At 32.1% G+C, this 19,213-nt stretch overlaps 2 protein-coding genes across 2 annotated transcripts; both read left to right on the top strand.

Moving 5' to 3' along the window:
* Nucleotides 1–2,196: 2,196 nt before the first annotated feature.
* LOC144843411 (basic immunoglobulin-like variable motif-containing protein) lies at nt 2,197–15,221 on the top strand. The gene is made up of 11 exons (XM_078700196.1): nt 2,197–2,216; nt 3,958–4,103; nt 4,840–5,169; nt 6,472–6,595; nt 7,492–7,587; nt 7,867–7,971; nt 8,727–8,954; nt 9,046–9,129; nt 9,889–10,232; nt 14,705–14,809; nt 15,067–15,221. The coding sequence occupies exons 2-11, from the start codon at nt 3,983–3,985 to the stop codon at nt 15,219–15,221; spliced, it is 1,692 nt and encodes a 563-aa protein (XP_078556322.1). The 5' UTR covers nt 2,197–2,216; nt 3,958–3,982.
* Nucleotides 13,713–19,213, top strand: LOC144843588 (thiosulfate sulfurtransferase/rhodanese-like domain-containing protein 3). The gene is made up of 4 exons (XM_078700435.1): nt 13,713–13,955; nt 17,879–18,061; nt 18,581–18,743; nt 19,108–19,213. Exons 2-4 carry the CDS (start codon nt 17,905–17,907, stop codon nt 19,163–19,165), a joined length of 378 nt encoding a protein of 125 aa, XP_078556561.1. The 5' UTR covers nt 13,713–13,955; nt 17,879–17,904; the 3' UTR covers nt 19,166–19,213.

The following is a 19,213-nucleotide window of genomic DNA, read 5'->3' as shown; positions in this document are numbered from 1 at the left end:
AAAATACGTTCGGTGCGAAAAATCGCTGTTTGGAAAGTCGATGCTTCAAATATCATGGTTTGAACTCACGAACGGGCGTATCGTGTGCAAAACAGTTGTTTCAACTGTTGAACAGACGAACGGTGTATAAAACAGGCAATGAATTAGAATTATAATTCGATGAACTAAAATTAAGATGCTTTGTTTGAAATGTTCATGAACTACATGAAATGTTGATAAATGAGTTGGCTAATATATACTTGTATTAACGTTAGATTAATTCAATTATTGCTGCCTGGGCTCAACATTCTTTAGATGGTTTGTGTTATGGGTAGTTTGTTCGGCGTATTGTCGTTTGGGCTAGTGGTAGATGGTCACACATTGTATTGGATGGTGTAGATACAAGGTGAATGGTTTAAGTTTTCATTGAACTGCATGAGATAATATTGGATGGTTTGAATTTTGTACGAATTAATTATTGGTGGATGGTATGTATTATGTATTTTTGGCGGGTTTGGCTTTCCATAGGCTTCCCCTAGACGTACGTACGCATTGAACTTGAACGGGGCTTCCCCTAGACGTACGTTCGCATTGAACAACTTGAACGGGGCTTCTCCTAGATGTACGTACGCATTGAACTTGAACGGGGCTTCCCCTAGACGTACGTTCGCATTGAACTTGAACGGGGCTTCCCCTAGATGTACGTACGCATTGAACTTGAACGGGGCTTCCCCTAGATGTACGTTCGCATTGAACTTGAACGGGGCTTCCCCTAGACGTACGTTCGCATTGAACTTGAACGGGGCTTCCCCTGACGTACGTTCGCACTGAACTTGAACGCAACGCAATCAAAACTAAACACTGAGTGATGAAATCGGCAACAAAATATTATCGTCCTTTAATTAGTCATGTGTGTTTATTTACCGGAGGGAAAAAGTATGATTGCTCATTGGTAGCATGCTACATATTATGAGAGTGCCTTTTCCTGCAAATTAGAGTTGCCATTTATCATGAATTTTATGTGCGAGAGAGCGTCCATTTCCGGCCCTGGACAAGCACTCTTTTCCGCAATGTGCAAACGCTGACTTTCGCGAAGCGCCCTGTTGTGACGCTTTTTCTCAAAATAGGCCAATGTCACCTTTTAATAGACTAGTACCTCTGAGCTTTCATATTTAAAATAGCAATTGTTAATACATTTATATTAACGTAAGAGTGCCATTTCTGCTGACCATCTAGAGGTGTTATATTTTCAAAATCAGGAAAGAAGCTGGCCTATGGAAGAATTAAAGGCCCCCATATTTGAGACATTGTTTTAAAGCGCTTAAACACTGAAATAGAAATGCTCCTACTAGGCTTATCCTTTAGAATTTATTTCATTTTTATTTAATTAAAACAACACAAAACATTTTTTTTTATAAATGAAACCTTCATAAAAACATGGTTTTAATCATTGTAGGCCTAGGATGTTGTTTTCAGATAAATGCAATTCAAGGAAAACAAAACCACAGTTAGTAGCCTACATTAATTGTTAAAACATTAATTTTAGAGTTGTCATATTATGTTATTATGTTGTTTATTAGCCTACTTTTAATATCAATATTTATAAATTAGTATTTAAAAGTTTAAACGAATTTTAATTACAGCTGACTACCAGTCTGGTTGGGCCTCAGGTAGACAATAATAATGATTTGTTGTTTATAAGATATTCATAGAGCAATTATTTCCATGGCATAATTACCATTTTAAAATATTAGTCAGTAGATTGTGAAGGTGTAATTCAAAATTATATTGACACTAGATTTATTTTGATTGATCAGATACCGGGGATGATTGAGACAAAAAGTTTACAGCCACAACACGCACCGAACTCTCGACTCACGCAGGAAGCAAGAACGAAGAGGGCGTAATATTCAGTTTACCATACTACTATACATACAAAACAGCAACTGCCAAATATTATCTTCAGGCCTAAGCTTATAAGTACATATTTCATGAATAACGCAACTCACCAGGCCTATACATGTTTAATTCATTAAGGTATGTTTTTGTGTATAATTGGGCTTAGCCTCAATATAGGCCTAGGTCTATATCATAGGACGAATAAAACTACTCTCTATATTATGAATGACTAAGTCCTAGGCTAGCCTAGCCTAGGCCCTACCTCTAGACTATCGGTCATGTTTCATATCGGTCGTGGTATTATGCATTTCGGTCGCTGAACTGGTTGACTTCGTACTGTATGTAAATTAGCTAATAATAGTATGGAGCGCTGTTCGCCAATATAACGGCCTCCTGGCCTCAGCGTTATATTATATTTATTCGTATCACTAGACCTACTAGTACTCTAGCTAGTAGGTAGTAGAGTAGTACTCTAGGCTATACTACTAGGCCTAGGCTACAGAGTAGTGACTGTAGTAGGAGGCCTACTGGGCCTACCTAGCCTTTATATTTATAGGCCTATTAATTTTTAGTATCTGCAGTAATTGATTGGAATAATTTGCCATATCATAAATGCATCCTCTATCAATAATTTTAAAACCCATCTTGAAACACACTGGAAAACCCACAATCTAAAGTTTGAGCCATATAACCAAGATGTTCAAAGAGGGACTTTTCTCAGCGCTACTGCAGTTTCTCACCACACTGTTATATCTTTGATTTCTCACCTAATTTTTTTCTCACACCCACATCATACAATTTTGGGCCATATGTAACATGTTCCCATGATTTAGCCACCTTTATCACAATAAAAAATGCCTTTCAAAACAGCTCCTTTTCCTCGAATACTTCGATCGAACTGTGGCCATTTTAGAATCAGAAAATTGCCAGAAATCAATGTATGTTTTATTTTCTGTTTTTATTTTTAAACTGCAGAGAGTGGTGTTTATTAAGAACCAGCTGTACATATCAAAACGGCGACGATATGAGTCCGTACATAAAACATTTTATTTTTTAAAAAACAATTCACAGTTTTAAAAATCATAAACCATATTTCAATTTCAATATGTAAAACGCAGCATGGATTAATCCATGATCATAGCAAAAATTGCTATCTCACTGTATTAAAAAATAGAAAATGATTTGTTTTTGTTTTAGTGAATGTATTGATTAGTGACCGAGATCATTTTCTTTGATAGGACCTATTAATATGAATATTAATACTAATAATGAAATATTAATTTAACCTCTATTTCGCCAGCTGAAAACATTTCTTGCCTTTAAAAACTAAATAGGCCTATATATGTGTAATCAGATTTTATAGCACTGCCCTCTATAGTTTCTACATTTTTGGGGGAAAATGAAGCATACATTCTGGCAATTAAGTGATAAATATAAGATGGCGAACATTTCGCAGTGTGTTGACAGCGAGTTCAATATCTTTTAAAATGTTTTGAAAAGTATTGTTATTTTAAAAAAATCGTATAAACATGTTACATAATCAATGTTGTGAGTGTGAAAAAGGAAAGTTTAGGTGAGAAATCGAAGATATACAGTGTGGTGCGAAACTGCAGTAGCGCCCTTTTCTCAATACAGAAATTATGAAATATAGCGACAGTAAATATATACGTTTTTCCTATGCTTATACACTGTGGTGTTTTTTCGATGGATTTTAAGCGATGAAAACAATTTTTCTAATTTTGTTCAATCATACAGTGATGTAGACCAATCTTTTAAGAACGTTTTACAGTAATTTTTTTTCTCATATGTTTTTTTAATTAACATGGTGTCTTGAAATCCCCTTGGAAACTCTATGTTATTTCTGTTGGTTACACTCGGCTGGTCACGACTGTTTGTCATCTCTGCAATATGGCTTCCGTAGCATGAAAATCATCTATTGTTTTAAAACCATTTAGTACTGGGCCTACTCTACTGTAGGTATAGTAGCTAGCAGTAGGCTAATCTACTGTAGGGCCAGGCCTTTTTTTTCTAATTGACTTAATTTGTTTGCGTTATTTTATTTATTAATATTTATTGTAGTTTTTTCTGAAATATGACATAAATCATGGGAAACTTTTCAAGTCGACAAACTGACCAAACAAGTGATGACGATGATGAGTTTGAGGACAACAAACTTTATGATGAACAATTCAACTTTGAAAATTCCCACTTAAAACTTGATAAAGGTAAAGAAAGATTTTTAAACTATATTAAAATATTAATCAAAGTTTATGTTTTTTCCAAAATGAGTTACAGTACATCTCAAAATTTATACCGGTACAGTATTTTTCAATTTATGTGTGAAAAAGTTGTGTAAGCTCGTCATAAGTTTATACTTAACACCATTGTATTCAGAAATGATAAAAACTGGATCATTTAGCCACATGTGTAGCAATCATATTTTTAGATTAGTGATAATTAATAATTATTACCGAATTCGATATTTTTTGATCATGCGCAATGGGTCAAAATACAACTTTTCTGACGAAAATTGATATTTCAGACTGATAAACCTGTCCGTACCAGCCTTTTTACGTATCAAATTAAAGCTTATGTAAAATAAATCTGATAACATACAAAAGAAATCGCTAGCTCTGACGGCCATCAAGCGATCGTGTTTTGAAAACAGGCTAGGGGTTTTCCGAATATTTTTTATCGCGCGAAAATTCGCTGGTTTCCGTTTTAGACTAATTTTGAAATGATGTTTTTCGCTGGAAATACTTGATCAATTTTAATAAATAACACATGTAAGTGAACAATAAAACACACTCTCTCAATATATTTAATTTGTATTAAAATACAATCAAAATTAGTGTAGTAATTTTAACATCAAAGTCATATCACTTTATAGAATTTCTTGAATTTTTCAAAACTGTCACAACGTATTGCGCATTCATTGGGATACCTATAATTATCTAACAGATAATCAAGCTGGGCTTGGAAGAGTTTACTCAAGCAGTTCTAATGATAGTTCAATTGATTCTGATGACACATCATCAGCGAAAGAAAATGAAAGCAGCCACCAACATATTGGCAATACATTTGAGAGGTTAGTAAAGGAGAATCAGCATTCCAAGTCTTTGAATTCGCAAATATCTCAAAATCTTATTGAAGATGTGGATGAAGAAGATGATACAAATATTGGAAACTTAGATGAAGGAATTCTACAGAAGGATGAAAGTGTGGCATGGGAAATCGATGTTGATACTTTCAACCATACAAGAAAGAATGACCAGGCGAAAATTCCTAAAGGTAAATCTACTACAGGGGCATTTTTGACAGCTAAAATAAAATAAAAGAAATACTATTTGATATTTTTTTTCAATCCCTTTTAAAAATTTCTGGATCCATCTGCCTCTGTACCATTTGATGTATTTCTTACTTAAAAAATGATGAAGAAACATGGTTTTGCAATGTCTTGCAATTAGGGAGTTATTAAAATAATATTTTATAAACATTATTATGTTTTTGTTCTCAAATGTAAAACCAGTGCTAAAATATAAAGCCAATTCTGTCACTGGAAACTCCCCGAAAACCTGAATTTTCTTAAGGTTTTTAAACCGTCAAGATTCTTATTTTATTACTATTAGTGAGATGTCCAATCATAGATTGTGTTTAATGCAGATTTTGAAATGAAATGTTCCATTTTACATTACAAAATATCAATTTGTATACATTTTGATTATATTTCATTATTTTTAATTGTTAAACTATTAATTTATCTCATTTGAGGTATGGGAATAATTTTGTGTTGAGAACATCAGCTTTAAAACTATACATATTATCTCATTTGAGGTTTAGGATGTGGAGTAAAAAAAATTGTGTGTTAAAGCTCAGGTACAGGCATGAATTTTAAATATAATATCTGGTTAATTGTACATAAATCAAATATTTGTAACAGAAATCAAGACGAAAAAACATGAATTTCCCTTAATATGGTCAAATACAAAATTTGGAAAAATTCTGCCATAAAAACCAGAATGACTTTTTTTCGGTAGTTTGGTAGTTTAACCTAATGTAATAACATGTCTGGTGACTCCCTAGAAGTTGAAAAAAGATGGTGGATATACGGTGGATAATTTTTGCTATAGCATGAATATAAAAATACCATAAATGTAAAATTGAAGTTATATTACCTATATTTAGTCATCTGATAACATTTTTTACCACACCGTTTATTTTTCATAGCTTTTTAAAATGCCTCTCTATTTACAAAATTTGTGTACAAAAGAATAGAGATTTTACTGTGTAATTTGAACTATCCCCCCACTGATAAGAAAGTGCTTATTTTCAACAAGCTCCTGTAACACAAATAAAATCCAAATATTATGAAACATACTGTAGGGGAAATTATAGATCGATAATTATTGGAATGTATGATCAATAGAAATTTTTTGCACGCACCTGGCCTTTAAAACCCTGGCACTATGTCAGGTATTGGTATCTACTGGTGCATATAATTAGGTTTGATAGCTTTTATTTAATTAATTGGTATGCATTGTTGAGCAATTATAATTCAATCAATGAAATAAACTATAAAATATTATATTGTAGGCCGCAAACGAGAAGAGCAGTGGAAAAAAGTGAGAGATAAATTAACCGAGCCTTATATCCCTCCGTTGGTGATAGCAACAGAAGATGAATTGGCGCAACGTAAAGTTCTTGATCAAAAACGATGGCAAGTTTTACAATCTGTCTGCCTTTACAATTTTTTTTTAAATTTTATTTAGTGAAAACAATGAAATAATAGATATATTGAATAGATGAGAAGAATTGCAAAGACTAAGAAAATGAAGGAATGAAAATAAAAATGGGGAAGGTAATGATGTAGAAAATAAATACATAATAAAAAAAGTTACTTTAAGTGTGGTTCCCATTAGAACTCAACGCACAACATATCAACGCAAAGTTATGTATTGCGTAATCACAAGTGAGAATCGATGGCGCAACAGTGATGCAAACATCACTACAAGAAATCAGTTTGATATCACACAACAATGCAAGGCAAGAAAACTGGAAAACATAGTACAGTACGTTGTCAAGTACGTGGGGTGAATCAGGTATATACAGCAAGCAAAGTATACAGCAAGCAAATTTTATTTCATGCAGGCAGGGGCAAATACAATTATTGGAAGGACATTTTATTCCGTTGAGTAGGGTGCGTTTCTTGGCGACGCTAGTGGGAACCACGCTTTATGGATAAATCAAATAAATAATGTTACAGGTTGCTAATAAGGTTTATGGATGGATTTTTTCTTTTAATGTTGTTGTAATGTTAGTGGTGAATAAAGAAATGAGTTGTAGTTATGGTGAAATAAAGTATGCAAGGTTGATTTGCATGATAAATAAAGAAATGTTTAGGATGACTAAAAAAAGTTTGATGATTGATGACTTTTTTTAATGGGAAGATGGATAAATTCTTTATGACATGAAGGTTAGAATAAAAAGACATTAAGCAGGTTTACAAGTTATTGGTTTGTAAATGCACAGATACAATACAATTATTGCAATGGTAGGATTGTAGTGAAAGCACAACATTTTTCATCTCTGAAGTTTTATATTTTTATCATTTAGGAGATGTATGAGTCGGCCTCAATATAGCAAGTCATGCGGAATGTCTTCACTTGTATCTTGTTGGAATTATTTGTTTAGTACACTTGGCAATGGAAGGTAATTTCAATATTATGTTAATACATGTTATGTTAGTAAGTACATTTAATACTGTATGTCAAGGATCATTTACACTTTGATTGGTTGAAAGCTTTGCATTGCTGTATTCTTGACATTAGCATGTTTTACAAATAGTTTTGCAATATAATCCTCTAAAGTCATCATTTTAGTTTTAAACATTTTGAGCTTGTGTGCAACGCCTAGATGAATATTTCACAAACAAAAAACCAAACTTATTATTATTTAGAATGACCAAACAAATGATTTCTTGTTTTTTAGTCTTCGGCCAATAACGCAGGAGGAAGCACTGACTGTTTTTGGATTTAAACCTCCATTCAATGATATTCGTTTTGGACCTTTTACTGGTAATGCTACACTTATGAGGTACAGTTATCAACAATGAACTCCATGTGTCAAATCAAAGAATAACACAAATATAACACAATAATCTCCTCTCTGTCAATTTGCGTTCAAAACACTGTATCGGAAGTATAGGGTCCGAAGGTCACACTGGGCGCCACCATTTCCCCACTTCCATTTTTACAGCGTCTTCTCCAAACTAGAGGGCTCAGGTCTATTTACATGAATATACATTTTATATAATGAAAATTATAATAATTAAGTCTTCTCAAAACTAAGAATATACGATTTTCTATGATCAACTACACAATAAATGAGTTAATCAAAGTAATTTTTGATAATTCTTTTCATTTAAAACACTTAATTCAATCAATATAGACATAATAAAGAGCATAATAACAGATAAAATATTTTTATAAAAACTTAAACAAAAGATGGGAAAAAACATGGTATAAAATTCGAAAACTACATACTTGTATCCTTAGTACAAAGAAAATTATAAATTTGAATTATCATTCCTGTGTTTTAGAGTCAAAGATTTTACCTTTATAACACACAATGGCACTATTATATCCAACAATGCCTTTTCGAAAATGTTACACGCTTTGGACGAACAGGAGATTCTTGTGTTATAGGTTCTTTGGTCAAATTTACATATTTATTTTTTAAATAAGGTTACATTTGAACCTATATATATTTGTATCTTGATTGTTATCTGTATGTACTATCAGATGCATATTTTTTAAATTATCATAACTTATTCTACTCACTTTTTTCAGATGGTTCAGACAACTGAATGATAATTTTGGTGTACGAGGGCGCTCTCATTACTTATACAAACCTCATGGTAAAGGACACACAATGGGAAGAACTTCACCAGAAGCTTTAAACATGTTGAAAGATGGCTTAAAAGATAAAAATACTACATATATCTACCATTGCCAAAATCATTACTTTTGTCCAATAGGATTTGAAGATGTACCCAAAAAGGCAGAGGATGCATTTAGGTAATGTTTTATTTTTTCAAATAATGTAATTTTTTTTTTTTTGGCCTAAAATAAAATAATATAAAATAAAATTTATGTTTCTTTACTTCAGAGCGTGTTTGACGGATGAGGAAGTTGATACTTGGATTTTAGTTGGTGACCCAAGTCGTAAACATCCAGGAATTCATTGTTTTAGGTAATTAGTAATCGATAAAACTATTTGTATTGATCTCTTGAAAGACAATTATTTGCTCAAACAAATATAAAAAACTGAAATTGTTTTTAAAACTGTAAAAAAAATATATATATAATTCAATAACAATTAAAATATAATATTACAGTAGCCATTCATGTAAATAGGTATTTATACTTTTAAAATAACATAACAAAAGATATATACAAGTGCTGCATTCATATTTTTGATATATGTTATTATATTAATTACATAGCCTAATGTAAATACTAGAATGGTTGAAATGATAAACGACCATTGATGTCATCATTGTATCCGTATCTGCAGTGTGAATTACAGACTGTGAAGCCTGCACCCAAACGACATACGTGTGTGTGTGCATTCAATCTTCGCAAATGCAAATGTAATAAATAGATATTGACTACTTTTATCAACGCACTTCAAAAAAATATGTAATCCTTCGAAAAAAATGTAATTCCCTCAAGGGATCTTAAATGTTGTAATACACCTATGCAGTCAATATCTGTATGAATATGCACACAATGTTGATATGTATTTTTATGGAAATGGATTTATGCCAGTAGATACATAAGAATGGGCTAACTTAAATATTTTAGTAAGTTTTTATGATGAGCTTTATAGCTTTTTTTTCATTACGTGTAGCCTTGTAGAAGAGTTCTTCACATTATCACACATTAGATTTACATTTGAATTACTGTTTTAAGTTGTGTTTTATGACAATTTTTTGCTTTTATTGTGCAGATGGGAAGACATTTCTGCAGATGTTAATTGCCAGTCTCCAGAATTTATCAACATTAGAAAAGTGCATCTTGGCAAACAAATGCGAAAGACAAAGAAAACTGGTGGAAACCTACATTGCATTATGGCATTCCAAAAGAGTTTGTTTCAAATAAAGACTGGCAAAGAATCAGACAGAGACCAAAAGAAAGAGAATGAGTTGGAAAGAAGTGAAAAGAAGGTTGGGAATAAGGGAGGAGGTGGGGATAGAAGAACTGGAAAGAAACTTGCTATTGAAGATGTTGAAAATCTTTATGATTCTGAAGACCTACAGAAGACAGAGGTTGGTGGTAACTCTGAAGGTGTTGGTGTGTCACATGCAGTACCATGCAAAGTAAACAGTCTGAATGATATACATGTACAATATAATTAAATTGTTGTCTGATTTGAGTGTGCTATATGAATTGTGTGAGTGTTGAAGAATCATAATGTATACGATGATAGGTGATGTGTATAGAGTGATATACTTTGTTTTTTTGTTTGTATAAAATGATGTCAGACATTATGGTAATGGAGCATGTAAATATGAATTGAGCTATGTAAATAGAGTGAAGAATTAGTTGAGCTGTTAGATGTTTACTGTTAAAGAAAGTTTAGTATTTTATTGGTTTGATATTTTTGTGAAGTATGATGTCTATATACAGGGTTCTACATATCATTGGAAACCTGGAAAATCATGGATTTTATTACTGTAATATTTTTCAGGTCATTTCACTAAAAAGTCATGAATTGAAATATATAATAAGATCAAATTAAGAAAATGTGCTTTATATTGTACACCAATTATAAAATTATTTCACATTACTATGACATTCTAACCTGTTGTGTAATGATGAAATGTTGTGATCATGAAAATAATTTAACTCTTGAGATGTGAACCCTGATCATACTGTACTACATTAATATCCAAAATGATATTGGGGGACTGTTGATTGAATGATTGAACAATTTAAAGAAGTGAATAGATTAGAATGAAAGAATGTTGAAATGAATGAGTGTTGTGTTTGAATACACTTTTAATACTGTACATCGTATGTTTTATCTATGCAATACATTTTAGTATTAGGTTTAGTACATTATATTATTGTAAGATAAAGTTTTATATTGTGATTTATTTATTGTTTTAAATTAAATTGGTTGGTTTTTTTTTTGTGTTTTTTTTTTGTGCACATTTGAACTTTCTGATGCATTATTTTTAACCAATACACTCTTTTTCACTATTTAACAGCACAATATTGCTTTTTATTACTATAATTTTACTACTAGTACTTTTTTGTTTTTTTAGTGTTTAAGAATGCATGCTTGTGTACTATAAAATCTGCAAAATTAAATTTTGACAGATGCTAACTTGACACAGAAAGTTATTGAACAGTAGGCTACATTAACTCACACAGATTCTATTTCACTATAGCTACTTCTAATTCTTCATTTCCTAACAGCAACTGATCAAGCAATTGTAGAATGCATTTTTCCAAAAAACAATAATTTTTTTTTTCTAAGATTCAGCAAGTGACGCATATTAAATAAGAAGCACTTAATGACTACATTGTTACTAATGGATGGTTGTTATCTTTATAATATCTTTTAATATCACTATTTAGAATTACAATTACCTAACATACAATAATAATGATACAAAAAAAATTGTTAAATAAATAAAAAAGAAATAGTAGGCCTATATATAATTGTCCGCATAAGTAGACTTTATTTTAAACCAAAGATTACAAAACCTTGATTATTTGTTGATTGATTGTTGTATATGCCACGCAGTATTAATTATTAGGGAAAAGACAATTATTGTTTTACAAACCTCACTCTAAGCCAGTAATAATTAACAGAAGTGTTTATTATTATTATTGTTTAAATTTACATTATATTGTACCCAGAAAATTGAATATCATTCATTTTGCTGAGTTTTCAGAGGTGAAATATATGTATATATATATATATATATAAATCCAAAGGCAAATTACTATAATATATATAATGAATGTTTATGAGTGCAATGGTACAAATAATGTTATTAAGTGTAAATAGAACAAATGTTCATCTTTCACCGAATGAAATAAATTCATTGTTTGTTTGATAACACACCTACTTTCCACAAGAGGCTAGGTCTAAACTATTCCAAAATGCAGTGCTCCGGAATTTAATTTATTCATTATTCAGAAATACTGTATAATAATGTAACGTAATTGTATTCTCAAGTTTTTAGTGGGGGCCTACTGTAGTGTTCTATTCAACGTATAGATACATGCGAATCTGTTGCTCATTGTTTAATTGTTAAGGCCGACTGATTATTGTTGTTTAATAAAAAGTATGAAAAATATTAACTACTACCTTGTCATTATGTTTGTACTCATTACGACCCGTCGACCCTTATTATATTCCAGAATATACTAATTGCGTAGATACTAATTAAATTAATTATTCTGTATGACTTGTATAGTATTAATATACTTTGAATTGTATTTAGGCCTATAGAACTGTCTCATTGTCGTGTAGGGTATTGCCTTGCTATAATTGATCAAACTATTGTCGATTTGATGGGCAAAACTTATGATGAGCATTCAATTTAGCTAGCTACTACCAACGATTGCGTTATTTCTTCTGTATCTGTTTTCTTTATGTATGGTATTATATATCGAAATAAATCAAATCAAAAATAATCAAATCAAATCCCAACTAAACCATTATATAACATGTTTAGTTTAATAAACGTAAATCAATACCGTATACATTTCACGAAACATTAGTCAATGTGGAGGGCCTCTCGACATTTTTAAAACTTGTTTTACCTGCCTCATTATTTTGGATTAATTATTGCTCATTACGATATAAACTATGTTGTGATTTGAAGTTGATGAAACTTTCCAAGAAGAAAAAAAAAGGTTTCTTTAATCAGACGGGAAAATATTCTATAGTTTACAGAATTTAAAGGAAATCTTCAACAACAGGAGATATTAAAGTTAATATAAAGTTTGCGATAGGCCTATGTTCTGAAGAGAACTGTTGAGTTTCTTCTTTATCAAACAAACTTTATATCAACATATTGATTTCGCCATGGAAACCTTCTGCCACCACCAACATTATGTTTTACGTTCATATCTAAAACTCCCAACATTTTTCAATTTTGTATTATTTTAAATAATCTATATTTTGTCTATGTTTTACCATGTCAATATAATATTTTACTTGCTGGTTGTTTATGTTATTTTAATTTTTTTCATTTATTTTGACTGTATTTCACTGTTCCAAAGTGTCTCAAATAATTTAATTTATTCACTTATTAACTTTGTTTGTTTTAGTTGTATTCGCATTGCTACAATATATCCATGTCTCGTTGTGGGGCGCTAAATCTTCTAATAGTAACCCACACTCTAATAGTAGCCCATGGGGGTTACTACTAGAGTAACAAAAACTTATGATGCAGCCGTATTTTGAAAATAATGAGATAATGCATGTTGATCTCGGGAGTTGGGGAGGATTTAGTGTTTTTGAGTTTATAAAATAAAGATTTAAATAAAGTGTTCAACAACTTAAATGTGCTTATTCGTTCGTACTGTTTATTATTTTGCTATGAGTTGCTGACCGGAAAAGTTGAGGGTGGGTTACTATTTTCAGATGCCTAATTTAAGATTAGTAATAGTAACCCACTACTCTAATAGTAACCCCCCTTCTAATAGTATCCCACCCTAAAAAAAAACAATCAAAGAATAATAACCCAGGGTTACAATTGGGAGATTTACGGTAAATTGTTAATCAATATTTTGTTATTACTACTTAATTTATGATCGATTTTTATTTATTTATTTGTTAATGTGGGCATTTTATTAATTTGTTGAAGCAATTTACCAATCGATTTAACTTAAATGCAAAGTCGATCCGGGGACTTGGTATTGCCATAGTTACAAGATTAAACGTGATTATTCGATCAGTATATATAGGTTTTACGTTTTGTCTTGGAATTCTCACTGTTCGATTCGACTTGGACATCATCTAAGCCTCGCTCTCTTCACTCTGATTTTAAGGTGAGTTCAATTGAATATATTATACTTAATAGATAGTGACAGTAATCTTATGTTTTATTGTTTTCCACAGTTTTTTATAACTGGGTATCACTTTTCCTCGTTGTGATGTATTTATTGCTATTTGCATCCAACTAAAGCTTAAGTTTAGTAGAAATGCAATATTGGTTCTGTATTCAGTTGCTTATTGTATTTGTAATCAGAGCTATTTCTAGTTTCGTCAGCATTGTTTATAGATCTGCTTTTCTTTTCGTTGCATGTTTGATATAAATAAAATGGTGATGATGAGAGGTGATGATGTACAATGGTAATTTGCTAATGATGTTGGGATAGGTTATTGTGGGCAGAATGACGTGTATGAATTGTGTATGATGAATGACGATGGTATATCGATGATTATAGTTTGGATTGCGATAGTAAGTTAAGGGTTATATGATTATGATGGTATAGATGACGATCGTAATGGTTATAATGGTATAGATGACGATCGTAATGGTGATATGGTATAGATGACGATCGTAATGGTGATAATGGTATAGATGACGATCGTAATGGTGATATGGTATAGATGACGATCGTAATGGTGATAATGGTATAGATGACGATCGTAATGGTGATGATGGTATAGATGACGATCGTAATGGTTATAATGATATAGATGACGATCGTAATGGTGATATGGTATAGATGACGCTCGTAATGGTGATAATGGTACGGATGATGATGATAATGTAATGGTGTTGATGGTATAGATGACGATGGTAATGGTGATGATGGTATAGATGACGATGGTAATAGTGATGATGGTATAGATGACGATGGTAATGGTGATAATGGTATAGATGACGATCGTAATGGTGATATGGTATAGATGACGATCGTAATGGTGATAATGGTATAGATGACGATCGTAATGGTGATATGGTATAGATGACGATCGTAATGGTGATAATGGTATAGATGACGATCGTAATGGTGATGATGGTATAGATGACGATCGTAATGGTTATAATGATATAGATGACGATCGTAATGGTGATATGGTATAGATGACGCTCGTAATGGTGATAATGGTACGGATGATGATGATAATGTAATGGTGTTGATGGTATAGATGACGATGGTAATGGTGATGATGGTATAGATGACGATGGTAATAGTGATGATGGTATAGATGACGATGGTAATGGTGATAATGGTATAGATGACGATCGTAATGGTGATGATGGTACGGATGACGATCATTATGTAATGTTGTTGATGGTATAGATGACGATAGTGGTGATGATGGTATAGATGGCGATGGTGATGATGGTACATTATTATGACGATGGTAATATTGATGATGGTATAGATGACGATCGTAATGGTGATAATGGTATAGATGACGATCGTAATGGTGATGATGGTATAGATGACGATCGTAATGGTTATAATGATATAGATGACGATCGTAATGGTGATATGGTATAGATGACGCTCGTAATGGTGATAATGGTACGGATGATGATGATAATGTAATGGTGTTGATGGTATAGATGACGATGGTAATGGTGATGATGGTATAGATGACGATGGTAATAGTGATGATGGTATAGATGACGATGGTAATGGTGATAATGGTATAGATGACGATCGTAATGGTGATGATGGTACGGATGACGATCATTATGTAATGTTGTTGATGGTATAGATGACGATAGTGGTGATGATGGTATAGATGGCGATGGTGATGATGGTACATTATTATGACGATGGTAATATTGATGATGGTACGGATGACGATGGTAATATTGATGTTGGTACATATGACGATGGTAATAGTGATGTTGCTATAGATGCCGATGGTAATGGTGATGATGGTAATGGCGGTAATGACAAGGTAATAGCCTATAAAATGTATTAGTTTCTGTCAATCGGGATATCGCGTCAACATAATTGCCTAATTGTTTAGGTAAACGTTTTTGAGTGGACGTTTGATGACCCCATATGAATTAAAGACCCTGGGGATCGGGTGTTTTCATTGAACGTACAGGTCAGTGGCATTGTCGAAAGGTAGTGGATGGGCGCAGGAAGTAATTGTAATTAGAGCAAACAGGCGATGTACAACTTAATTGATTCAATCTCAAGAAAATCAAATATTTATTTATAACAATTAATTAGCCTACTATGCATCTAGGAGCGTAGGAAGAATTTAGGTGATGGTATATTGGTACAAAAACTACAAACACAAATGGTTAACTGCTGTTGATTGATCAACAATCAATATACATTTTGATTTGTTGATTGATTGATTGATTGATTGATTGATTTATGGGTTCTCTTCCGTTTGATCCTACAGTACCTTATGAGAACTCATGTTTCGTTTTGTTACCAAAAATACCGATATAGGCCTATAAAAGTTTTCAATATTTCACGTGCAAACACAAGTGTATTTCTCCTTGAACTTAATCCAGGTTTCTGATCATCAGGTGAATGTCAACACCATGATATTTTGAGTGCACAACTCATCCACATCGGATCCTATACTATTTACCATATTAACGGTTAACGCGTAACATCCTACCCAGCGCGTAGTCTTATTCCGATGGCCTTGACTTGGTCAAATCCGATACACGTCCCAGGGACTATTACTTGTCTGGCTTCTATTAAAGTAAATAGTCTGTAGTCACGTTGCAAGCAAACGTTATTCACGTATTATATTTGATGAGAAGTTGAAACAACTAAATTTGGATAAAAGAAAATGAATTTTCGTTTAAAGAGGTATTGTCCTCCAAAAACATTTTAAAAAAAAGGAAAATCAGACTCTGAATTTCTGTTCCAATAGAGTTATATATTCACTTTGGTTAAAAAAAAAACAAAGATAATGATTTTAGTTATAAAAAGACAAAATAAACGGTAACATTAAGCTGACAATTTAATTTTTTAAATTAGAGATTTTCAGGTAAATAATTGTTATCTTCTATCCAATTTTGTATCAAAGTTAATAACTATTATGACATTTATCATACATTAGCATAGCAAACAACAAAAATTATTTTTTGTTTCAGATTGTTTGTTATTTTTCTTGTACAAACTATATTCTTTATATAAAAGCTAAAACGCAACCTCTGTCGTATGCTAACTTTTAATCCAAATTGTTTCTTGTTGAAGAACAAGATGAACTTTTCCCTGCCATTATACGAGTGTAACGGTAGACCTACTTCTTTAGGATTTGACCTGTTTTATATTTTACTTTTCGGTACTCTGAAACTGCAATTCTCTATTTAATTACAGTTTATTAGAGTCCTGTTTCCGGTTCCCGTGTTGTCATGTTTTCCTTATTTTTCAGTGTTATGGGCTGCCTCCCACAAGCTTTGCTTTTATCCACTCCTCTTATAGTTTACTCCAATTATTATGAACTTAAAGAGAAATAAATGTTACTTTTGACTTGACTTTGACTTGAAAATAAATGTATTTACCAAGTTTTGTTGCATGTGATAAAAGAAAAAACTTGTATCTGATTGGTAATTAATGTTAAAATGCTAGTTTACATACACTTTTCCATTGTTGTTTTGCTTTTATTTGCAACCATTCGCTTGAAACTGTTTTGCTTCAAACGTAAATAAGGTTATTTATGTTTCTCTTATTATTTTCTAATGTTTTCAATACAATTGATGAGATGAGGAGTGGCATCACTTGTATCTTTTTAAATTATCATCTTTTGTCAAGTTAATTTAAGGCCTACAGAAGTTCAATAAGATAATCCATCGGAATTAGAAATATATAATAATATATAGACAACATGTGTTTAATTCGTTTAAAGCATTAACTAGTCTTCTTCTTCTTCTTCATATTTGGAGCCAACTTCATATGTGAAGACTCTGCTCCTCCAACACATAGGGTTTATACCCTACAATTACTATCTATATTTCTGCATTTTGTAGTGAACATTTGAACCGGAAAGAAAAAAATGACCACATGTGAAAAAGACCAACAGAACAGCGGTATAATAAGGTATGATGAACTACGCAAACTAGTGAATGAAGATCGGGTACATTTAATTGATGTACGAAGTAACGAAGAAGTGAAGAATTCTGGGAAAATTGGAAAAGCCACAGTCATACCAGGTATGTTATAGGCCTAATAATTATTAGAAACGTATATGTACGAAAAGTATGGAATACAAAAGGTGGACATACTTTTGTCACTGTGATCGTTTTACATTATTATCATATTTAAGCATTGTTGCTGTTTGTACCACCACCTGTCACATACGGTTTTTTTTTTATTTAAATGGATTTAATAGAGGGTAGGACTCCTCTAGTAGTCACCTTAGCAAAATAGCAATTGATTAAGCATACATTCAAGCTAGATTTGTATCTGCAAAATAAGCAGCTTAAGCACTGATTTCAAAGGCAAAAGTCCCCTTGCTAGATAGCAATGGTCAGGCGTACCTAGCATAAGTAACAATATTCATTGTGTCACAACAGTACGGAAGAAATAGGAAAACTAGCATAATAATTATGGTCTTAGCACAAAAAAGTGTCTATATGTTCAACACAGGGAAAAGCAAAGAAAAATCCAAAAGGACCAATCCCTCACAATGTCAACCACTGCTTCAGTTAAATATTTTCTTATTTACATAGTGGCAACAATTAATGACGCATTACAATTACCAGAAAAGGAATTTACGCATAGATACGGAATTACCAAACCCAGCTTTGATGACGATCGACTTGTGTTCTCATGTACGGCCGGTGTCCGCTGCAAGACTGCTTGGGAAACAGCCCAGGAATTAGGCTTCACTAAGTAAGTTCATCATTACTTTAATGATGTTGGTACCGTAGGCCTACGCTTCTACTGAATTTAAAGTTGAAAGACTGGAAAATGTACACATCATATTCCATGCTACATTGCTAAAATAGACACCCTTACATTCTTTAAAAAAAACTCTATGTAAATAGACTTTTAAAATCGATAATTGATCATGTCACACAAATAAAAGTCGATCCAAATCGAATTATCTGTTATAGACTAGGCCTCTTCAATATGGGTCAAGATAGGCTCGTAACTAGCATGCACTTTATCTTTATTAATAATTCGCTCAATATCTGAGTTCTTAATTTATTATTTTTTTGTGACTTTGATTTTCAAAATAACATACTTATTTCAGATCACGTTATTACGAGGGAAGTTGGAGAGAATGGACAGCGAAGGAAAATTTAAACTGAAACTTTATCTGAATCCGGCTAATTGCGACTGTGACAAGTTACTACAAA

The sequence above is a fragment of the Antedon bifida genome, chromosome 5 (genome assembly GCF_963402885.1).
Source record: "Antedon bifida chromosome 5, ecAntBifi1.1, whole genome shotgun sequence".
Taxonomy (NCBI): Eukaryota; Metazoa; Echinodermata; class Crinoidea; order Comatulida; family Antedonidae; genus Antedon; species Antedon bifida.
Note: the sequence above shows the minus strand (reverse complement) of the source record. Positions and strands in the feature narration are given on the sequence as shown.

What these genes read in the sequence shown, in the direction of transcription:
- LOC144843411 (XM_078700196.1), top strand. Translation starts at nt 3,983, where the DNA reads ATGGGAAACTTTTCAAGTCGACAAACTGACCAAACAAGTGATGACGAT. An exon ending in AAGGCAGAGGATGCATTTAG is followed by an intron (nt 8,955 to 9,045) that starts GTAATGTTTTAT and finishes TCTTTACTTCAG; the next exon opens with AGCGTGTTTGACGGATGAGG. An exon ending in TATAGATGACGATCGTAATG is followed by an intron (nt 14,810 to 15,066) that starts GTGATATGGTAT and finishes TTGATGGTATAG; the next exon opens with ATGACGATGGTAATGGTGAT.
- LOC144843588 (XM_078700435.1), top strand. Translation starts at nt 17,905, where the DNA reads ATGACCACATGTGAAAAAGACCAACAGAACAGCGGTATAATAAGGTAT. An exon ending in AAAAGCCACAGTCATACCAG is followed by an intron (nt 18,062 to 18,580) that starts GTATGTTATAGG and finishes TTATTTACATAG; the next exon opens with TGGCAACAATTAATGACGCA. An exon ending in CAGGAATTAGGCTTCACTAA is followed by an intron (nt 18,744 to 19,107) that starts GTAAGTTCATCA and finishes TACTTATTTCAG; the next exon opens with ATCACGTTATTACGAGGGAA.